The sequence below is a fragment of the Chlorocebus sabaeus genome, chromosome 22, assembly GCF_047675955.1.
Source record: "Chlorocebus sabaeus isolate Y175 chromosome 22, mChlSab1.0.hap1, whole genome shotgun sequence".
Lineage (NCBI taxonomy): Eukaryota > Metazoa > Chordata > Mammalia > Primates > Cercopithecidae > Chlorocebus > Chlorocebus sabaeus.
Genome location: NC_132925.1, coordinates 87,728,548 through 87,737,052, shown reverse-complemented (window position 1 = coordinate 87,737,052; position 8,505 = coordinate 87,728,548). Strand labels below are relative to the sequence as shown.

The following is an 8,505-nucleotide window of genomic DNA, read 5'->3' as shown; positions in this document are numbered from 1 at the left end:
GTTCTGTGGAGGCAGGGGGAAGTGAACAGAGCCTCACCCCCCTTCTGCTGGTCCACTCTTGCCCCACTTGCCCCTGCCCTAGGGTTGAAATGGGTGCAAGTCTCCTGGCAGTAGAAGGCATGGGCAAGATGAGGGCAGGGCAAGCTTCCAAGGGGACAAGGGGGCTGCCAGTGGCAGCCAGACCAAAGCGACAGGTAGGGAGAGGGAAGAACCTGGAGGTAGGGCTGGGTCTCACCACCTAAGCTCTCCCCAGCCACTGGGCCTCCACTCCCAGTTACAAGAGAGAGGAGAGGGAGAGGGAGAGAGAGAAACAGACAGACAGAAGTAGTGGCTAAGTATATAAAAGGGCTCAGAGCCCAGGCCCTCCTAGGGGCTGAGCCCAGAGGGCTAATGCTACTGCCTGGCAGTCCCCTGCGGCCCACCTTCTGCGGGACAGCGGCAGGGACCCGGGTTCCCCACCTTCTGCCTCAGGGAGGTCTGCAGGGACCAGCAGAGGGATGGATGAGAGGGCAGAAAATGCAAAGCCCACCATCCAGCCCACCAACCACAACTTGCAGCAGTCATCACAGGCGAGTGCAGGGCCAAGTCAGACCGGGCCAAGGGTGGGAGGCGGCACGACTGGGGGTCCCAATACCTGAAGAGCAGTAAGCCACCCCTTCAAGAAGGGCCCGCCGAGGAAATGGAGGCTTCACACATGTGCAAAACGCATTTGGTCAAGGTCAACATGGGGTCTGTCTTTTCCATTAAAAAACAAAAACAAACACAATACTTGCTTTTTGAAATTGAACGAAAAACAAAACTGATAACATTTCTCTCTCTCGCAGGATCAGGAAAGGGATGAAATACTGGGTTATACAATCCACTGTTGCATGTAGCCTGAAAATAACACTTTTTGTTAAAAAAAAAAAAAAAAAAAAATCAAGAAGAGCTCAAACACTCTTTGTGCTCCAGGGAGCTTGGATTTACCTGCCAAAAGTAAAAAGTAAACTCAGGTCCGTGGATGTGTCTTTAAAAAATAGCCAAACTGGCTGGGCCATCAGCAGAAAGGAGCGTCCTGGACAGGATGAGGCCCTGGTGGATGCCCAAAGCCACGTGTCCGAGAGCCGAGGCCTCTCCAGCAAGCCCTGCAGAGGGAGACCTTGCCTGCGGGCCCCGCCCCCAAGGATGGTGAGGGGCGCTCCGACACTGAGCAGCCTGGGTCTCTGGGCACAGGCGACATCTGGGGGTTCCTCAGGCCAGAGGTGGCAGGCTTGGGCTCTCCCACCTAGCCTTGTGGAGAGCCGAGCAGGGGCCTGGTGCCATGCCCCCCGTGCACCAGGCCTCACGTGGACTCCAGCGTATTGAGTGGGAACAGGTTGTGGTTGGTGGGTGTGGAAAAGTAGAGCTGCTCACTCGGTGCATGGTTGTCGCACGGGCTGCTTAGCCCCAGCGTCCGCTCAAAGTCCAGCAGCTGCCCCATGAAGTTGAAGTTGGGCGAGATGTTGGACTTTTTTCTCTTGACAAAGTCATAGGCGTCGTTGAGTGACAGGTTCATCTTCTGCATCAGATAGGCCACAGTGACCGTCACTGAGCGGCTGATGCCTGCCAGGCAGTGCACTAGGACACCACACTTCTTGGAGCGGGCTTCATCTGAAACACATCGACATGGGTCAGGGAGGTGCCTCCTTCAAGGAGCCTTCCCACATGGGTGGCCAAGTTGGGCTGGGACACAGAGGGCAGCATGGCCGCTGGCTGGTCTTGCCCGACCCCTGAGGGACCTGGCCAAGCCCAGTGTGGGTAGGGCAGCAACTTGGAATAGAGGTCAACAGCACTGCTGTGGAGAGGGCTCTGCACACTTTAGCCCCAAGGCACTGGACACCCGTGTCTCAATTTCCTCATCTATAAAATGGGCCTATTTATGTACAGTGGTCTCATAAGGACCTGTGAGGGGTCAAGAAACATGAACTACTGTAACGCCTGTGACCATGGCTAGTTCTACCACTGCCATATGCATTGTGACTGCCTCACGGGCATCACCTGCATCCTCTTGGGTCATCGGCACCATGGCCAGTGAGCCCATTTTATCAACGAGGAAGCAGACAGAGACAAACTGGCAAGCCCAAGGCCACACAGAGGCTCCTCCTAGCTCAGCACCCGCTGCTGCCAGGCCGTGGCCTGGGACTGGGGGCTGGGCTGGTTCTCTTGGAGCTGCTCCCATGGGTTTTCCTCGAGAGTCTCCCAGGAAAGTGGCCTGAGGGAGGCTCCTCTGGAAGGAAGGAAGTGGCCTGGCCCTGCACTTCGCTCTGCCCTCTGCCCAGCTAGTCCCCAAGGCCTTAACTCCAGCTCCTAAGACACAAGGACTGCGATGCTGGCCACACTATCACTTGTGATGGGGCTTCATAAGTGAGGCGTGCTTAAATGGGCCCCACCCCCGCCACTTGCTAGACCTTCCGCAGAGGCCCATGTGCCAGTGATATCTCCTACCACAGCCGACTGGATGCGGCCAACCTTCCTGTCCCCTTTCCCCTCCAACCCTCCCAGCTTCCCCCAGTGCCACCCTCAGACTCCTCTGCCTGACACATAGAAGCTCAATAAATACTGGCTGAGCTACTGAACAACTCAGTCTTGTAATCTCTCCTGGACCCTGGGGCAGCTGCCTCTCTGTGTGCCACAGCTGTGCCAGGGACATAGATTCACAAGAGGCAGCCATGGGGTCCTTGATGTCCCCACCACCCTGACTCTGAACCCTCCGGGAGCCAGGCACACAGCTAGCACTCAATCAATGCCTTCCTACAAGACGACACATGGGTTCACCCACTGTTCTTCATTGCCTTTGTCCTGGCAAAGCTTCCTCTCTCGTCCCCGCCCAACCAAGGGTACCAAGGATTAAGCATACAGTAGGTGCTTCCTCCAGACTCAGGGACTGACAGGGGGCCCCATGGCTAAGGCACTGGGGCAGGATCATCTGTCGAGGAGACAGACATTGTGGCTTCATGTGGAGCTATGTGGTCTGACCTCGAGATTAGGGGTGGGAGAAGTGTGTGCTGGGATGAGCCTCCAGCGGTGACACCAGGATGTGAGGAACGCCTGGCCCCCAAACCCACCTCCAGGTGATCCAAAGAGAGTCTGTTTCTGCTGGCTTTATTTTTGGCCTTTTCAGGGTGTAGCTGGTGACTGATCCTGTCCCACTGACTCCTAAGGGATGCCTGGGCCTCAATTCCTTCACTTGTCAAATGAGGAAAAAGGTCCCCCTACCCAGATGGGGAGGAGCTTTCAGGAACGATAAAGGCACCCATTAGCCAGGCCCAGCCTGGCAAAGCCTGCTTTCCTCTCTCTTTCCCCCTCCCTCGTTGGGGGAGTTCAAATGCTGAGGCAGCACCCATAGCCCTCTTGGCCCCCAGGGTGGGGGGCAGGGCTGAGAAGCTCCAGGCAGCCCCAGTTGCAGCCCCTCCCCCAGGCCTCAGCTTCCTTCCTTCCTCCCAGCCAGGCACCTACTTTTGGTTCCCAGTAAGCGGATGAGGCGGGGAAGCCTCCCACTTCCTGTTGTTAAAGCTAGCCCAACCCAGCTGACACCAAAACGCCCTCCACTGGACACAGCCACCATAGGGAAAAGACGGCCCAGGCCACCCCCACACCTTGCCACTGGAGGCTGGGCAGAAACATTGGGTCACCAGGCTCAGAGATAGAGCGTTTACATTCATCCTGAGCCCCCGTGCCCCTTCCCTGCACCCTGGGCCAGGGGAGATGACCTTCGGTCTCACAGCCTCCAGTTGGCCAAAGAGTAAAGCCAGCAGGGGACCCGAGTCTGCTGAGGCTGGGGATACAGGGACTCAAAGGGCACTAAGCCAGACGGCAGGACACACTGCTCTGGGGAAGGCCTTTCTCCACTCCCCCACCTTCTCTTACACTCCTCCCTACACTCCAAGCGAGCCCTACATGCTGCAGAGAGCATCTGGAGCCTGACCGAGCTAGCGGTCACCACATTTCAATAGCTGCCTGTTTGGGGTGTGCCTCTGGCTCCAGGGAGGGCTACCTTTCAGCCCTCTTAAGTACACATTAAAGCCCAAAGAGGCAATATGACAACCCCATCCTGGAGAGACACGTGTGCTGAGGCGTGATGTGGAGCAAGTGAGACCCGTGGGAGGTCTGCGCGCTGTGATGTTTCAGCTTGCTAAGCCCGAAACAACATCTAAGCCAGGAAAACACGAGCTGGACAGCAGAGAGCCCATGAGGTGCTGCCAGCTAGGGGGAGCTCAGGGCTCAGGAGACTGCTCAGGCCCCAACAGGTATAGGGGCACAAGGGACTCGGTGACTCACAGTAGGCATGGGTACACCCAGGGGCACACGCTGGCACACGCAGGGCACACACAGGTCTCAACAGGCCCAGAGGTACCCAGTCAGGTGGGGGCGCCACCCAGAGTCCTGCATACACCTTGACACGCCCACCCCCCCTGCCCAGCACACAGAACCTACCAATGAAGCTGATGGCCTCAGGGAAGAACTGGGAGAGGTTCTGGCTCCAGTGGTCAGAGATGGGGATCTGCTTGTAGGTGAACTCGCCGCCGTGCTCAAAGGCATTGGGTAGGTTGGGTGTGACGTTGAGGATATACTTGATGCCGTACTTGCCGAGCACGTCCAGGTTGGTGGAGTCCTTGGCGCAGCCGAGGTAGAGGTAGGGCAGGATCTGGACAGGGAAGGCTGGTTGGCTGGATGGCACAGGGCTGCCGTCCGACTCGGTGGCACTGCTGGGCAGCTCTCTGTCCGACTCGCCGTCGGAGCAGTCAGAGCTGATGCGCAGGCCCCCCAGGCCCAGCACTGAGGTGGGTGGCGAGCTGCTCGGTGAGGAAGAGCTGTCCACGTTGGTCTCGCAGTGCTCAGAGTACTCTGTCTGAAACTTGTTGAAACCACCTGTGTCCGGAGTGAGACAGGGCCTGGGTGAGAGGCTGGTGAGAGCCCAGATGGGCTGCACAACCCAGATGGGCTGACCAGAGATGGCCAGGACTCCCCACGCCAAACACCACGACACCGACGGCCAGCATGGGCCATGCCAAGCATCTTACACGTGTGCCCTCTCTTGTGTTCTCTCCATCTAAACCATGACCACTTCACAGACAAGGAAACTGAGACCCCAGGAGGTGAAGTGACATGCCTGGACTCCAAACTGGTACCCATAACACTTCAGGGCCCCCAGCCATGCCACCAGCTTTAGGGCACTTGAGGACAGGCCCCAGCTAATTCCTCTTCTGCAGCTCCCACGCACACCTAGCATCCATGGGTGTTCAGTAACAGCTAAGTGGTAAAGAAAAGCAGACAACCCCATTTAGCCAGCACCTCTGGGTTGGCAAACTCCTCTTATAGATGAGACCACAGGTGCCAGAGCCACATCTGGCTCAGATAAGAGGCAGAGAGGTCCTGGGCTTCCTGAATGGGAGTCTAGTGGTTGCCCAGCCCCAAAACTACAGCTGGGGAGGGTAGTGGGAAGGTACTGGCTGGCCCCTTCCCCCAGGAGGGGCAGGTTTTTGAAGGGGGTCCTGGCTCCACTTCTCTAGAATCCTCCCTTAGAACACAAGCCTCCCCAGCCTTGGACCTGCATCGGGGGAGGGCCACTGGGGCAATACAGGGACAGGAGAAATGGGGAGCCCCTTGCAGTGAGGCATGGGCCCTGCGCCCGAGGGTGCCGCAGGCCTCCCCTCCCCTCCCGCCCGCCCCGCTGCCAGCAAGAGGCCATTTTGGAATGTTAATTGGAAACACCGGCCTCAGCCACTCGCCCCCCGGTGCTGCCTCTCCCTTCTGCAAGCTCTGTGGCATCAGGCTAGGGACCTGGGGGTCCCGAGAGACCCGGGCCAGGGCAACGGTCCCTGCCCATACCCTGCCCCAAGCGCCTCCTAGAGGCAGCAATTCTCCGGTGGAAGGCGCAATTCCCGGATCCAGGAGACCCCAACCCAAATGGTCTCCATGCGCTGGAGATGAGGATGGTGCTATGAAAGGTGCCTTCCTGATCCTGGCCTTCCAGAAACACGAATTCCAGGCTGGACTCGGGCGCCCTGCTGCTTTTAGAGTTCTGGGAGGCAGCGCCTTCCACCTCTAAGGGGCTCCACCGGTGCCTAGGCACTACTGTCGCCCCATCAACAGGAAAAAAAGGAAACCCCAGGCATGGGAAAGTTTGTTCCACCCACTCGAATCGTGCCGAGAAAGGGGGCGCAGAGGGAGCCCCGCGCCTGCCAAACCACACGGTGGGGACCTGACTCCAGGAGGGCGGATGCAGGCCGGGGACGACGTGGCGCCCAGCGGGGCAGGCCGAGCGCGTGGAGAGGAAAGCGCCTCCAAGGGGGGCGTCAGGGAGTCGCGGGGGGCCCCGATCCCGTAAGGCGTCTCGGTTCTGCCCTCACCTTGGAGGTAGTAGGCCTGGCAGCCGTCGTCGCGCAGCTTCTGTAGGAGCAGGCCGAGCACGGAGGCGGGAGCGCCGGGCTCGGGCTGCCACTCGGCCGTGGCCTCGTCATAGAGCAGCACAGTGGCCGCCTTGCAGCGCGTGGCGAAGCGCTCCTTGTCGGCGTGGTTGGGGATGATGGAGCGGATGGGCAGGTTGCCCTTGCGCAGGCGGCGCAACATGAGGCCTGGGATGGCCAGGTTGATGGCCGTCTCGATGTGCGACGACTCGAAGAGCTCGTGCGGCCGGCAGTCGAGCAGCAGCAGGGACGCGCCGCCGCGCACCTCCAGCTCCTCCTGCAGCCACTCGGCGCTCTTGCAGGGCATGGCCCCTGCTCCCGTCGCCGCGCCCGCCCCGGTGCCTGCGCCGGACCCCGACCCCGCACCGGGCTCGGACCCCGCCCGGGTGCCCCCAGCCGCCGCCGCCCCCGAAGTCGACATGTGCGCCCGCGCTGGGGGGCCGCGGAGCTGGTTTTTCATGGGGACCGCGGGCGGCCCGGGGCCGGGGCCGGGGCCGGGCAGCCCTGCCCTGGGACGTCGCCCCGGCCGCGCGGGCCCCAGCCGCGTCTCCGGGCGCCCGCCTCCCGCCGAGCTGCGCGCCCGCCGCCCCGGCCTCCTGGCCTCCCGGCCTCCGTCCCGCCCGCCCGGCCCTCCGCGCGCACCGCGGCCTGACAGCCCCAATTAAACAGCGGCTCCGGCGGCCGCGCGCCGAGGCGTTCTCCAGAAGGCGGGGCCGCGGGGGCCGGCGCCCGGGCTTAAAGGCGCAGCGCCTCCACCGCCCCTCCCCACGGGGTACGCGGGCGCGCTCGCGACCCGAGCCCCGGAGACCAGCGGTCGGGCCCTCCCCGGCCGCCTCCGCACCGTCGCCCCCTGGACTAGCCCGGAGCTGACTGCGATGCGCCTAGGGGCCCCGGTCCAGACGCCCTCACGGGTTCACTCTGCGCGTGCTCCCAAGCTCTTCTGGACATTACGGGAAGAGCGGCCCTGGGGGCGTCCTATGCCTGGCACCCCCACCCCACATTCACAAGAGCATAGTTTTTCTGGGACGGGGCGTGGTGGGCGGGGGTGGTGGTCAAGCTGAGCAACCTCTCCTCCTCCCGCCTGTTATCCCATTCATTCTTTTTGTCATCGAGTTCATTCAACAAGTGGGAATTGAACGCCTACTACGTGCCAGGCACTGTGCTAGGCAGTCACCGTTTCGGGGGACCTCATCGTTTTCCTGACGATCACAGGCTCCAGACCTGAGGGGGAGCGTCTCACGCCAGCAGGCCTGATGGGAAATCAGGACCTGGGCAACTGGCGGGGTAGGAAGACTCAGGGCCGTGCCACCTTCCGTGGGCAGGGGTGGAGAAATCCTGGAAAGGAACAGCTCTGGGAAGGGAACGCGAGCCCTTTAAGAAAGCTTTACAAGCGGGGTGGTGACAGGCGCCCAATGAAGCGCCACGTGACTTTTTCCACGGGGCCGGTGGGAGTGGAATGCTCCTTTATAATCAGCCTGCCTTCCCCAGCCTCCCTCTCAATGGACCAATCAACTTCCGCGGTAGGTGGGCGCCTGCCATTCAGAGGGCCAATCCTGGCCGAAAGAGGCGGTGGCGGAGGGAGGCGGGGCCCGCCGCGGTTTCCACCCAGCGCGGAGAAGTGGGCGGGGACTCCGCCAGCGCTGTGTGTCGATTTGCAGGCAGGCGGGGCAGCGGAGGTGAATGGACCCCGCAGGTAGCTCTAGAACAAAGGGGCAGCGGAGGTGAATGGACCCCGCAGGTAGCTCTAGAACAAAGCGGCTCGACTTGGGCGGCGCGCTTGCGCAGGACCTGCAGTACTTTCCCTACGGAGCCAGGATAGGAGCTCTAGGCTGGGCCCTGCTGTCTGTCTGGTCCATTCTTTTGCCTGGCGGGGTGCCCCTCCTTGGGGCTTAAACGCCCCGACTCCTCCCAAGGCTGGTCGGCTCTGAGACACCTTGCCCCCATCCCTGACTGTGGGGAGCGGTGGTGCTTGAGGGAGGGCCTCTGGAACCCCGAGGATTTGAGCTTTCCGCTAACCTCTGACCAGAAGGCACGCAAAGGGGTGGCTCAGGAGCAGTCCCTGTCCGTCTTTCAAGCGAGG

General features: G+C 61.0%; 1 protein-coding gene across 1 annotated transcript; it reads right to left on the bottom strand.

Annotated features, from left to right (window-relative positions):
* Positions 1-899: 899 nt before the first annotated feature.
* Positions 900-6,983, bottom strand: DUSP7 (dual specificity phosphatase 7). The gene is made up of 3 exons (XM_007984456.3): positions 6,369-6,983; positions 4,453-4,887; positions 900-1,629 (listed from the first exon to the last, which is right to left on the bottom strand). The coding sequence occupies exons 1-3, from the start codon at positions 6,883-6,885 to the stop codon at positions 1,322-1,324; spliced, it is 1,260 nt and encodes a 419-aa protein (XP_007982647.1). The 5' UTR covers positions 6,886-6,983; the 3' UTR covers positions 900-1,321.
* Positions 6,984-8,505: the final 1,522 nt, after the last annotated feature.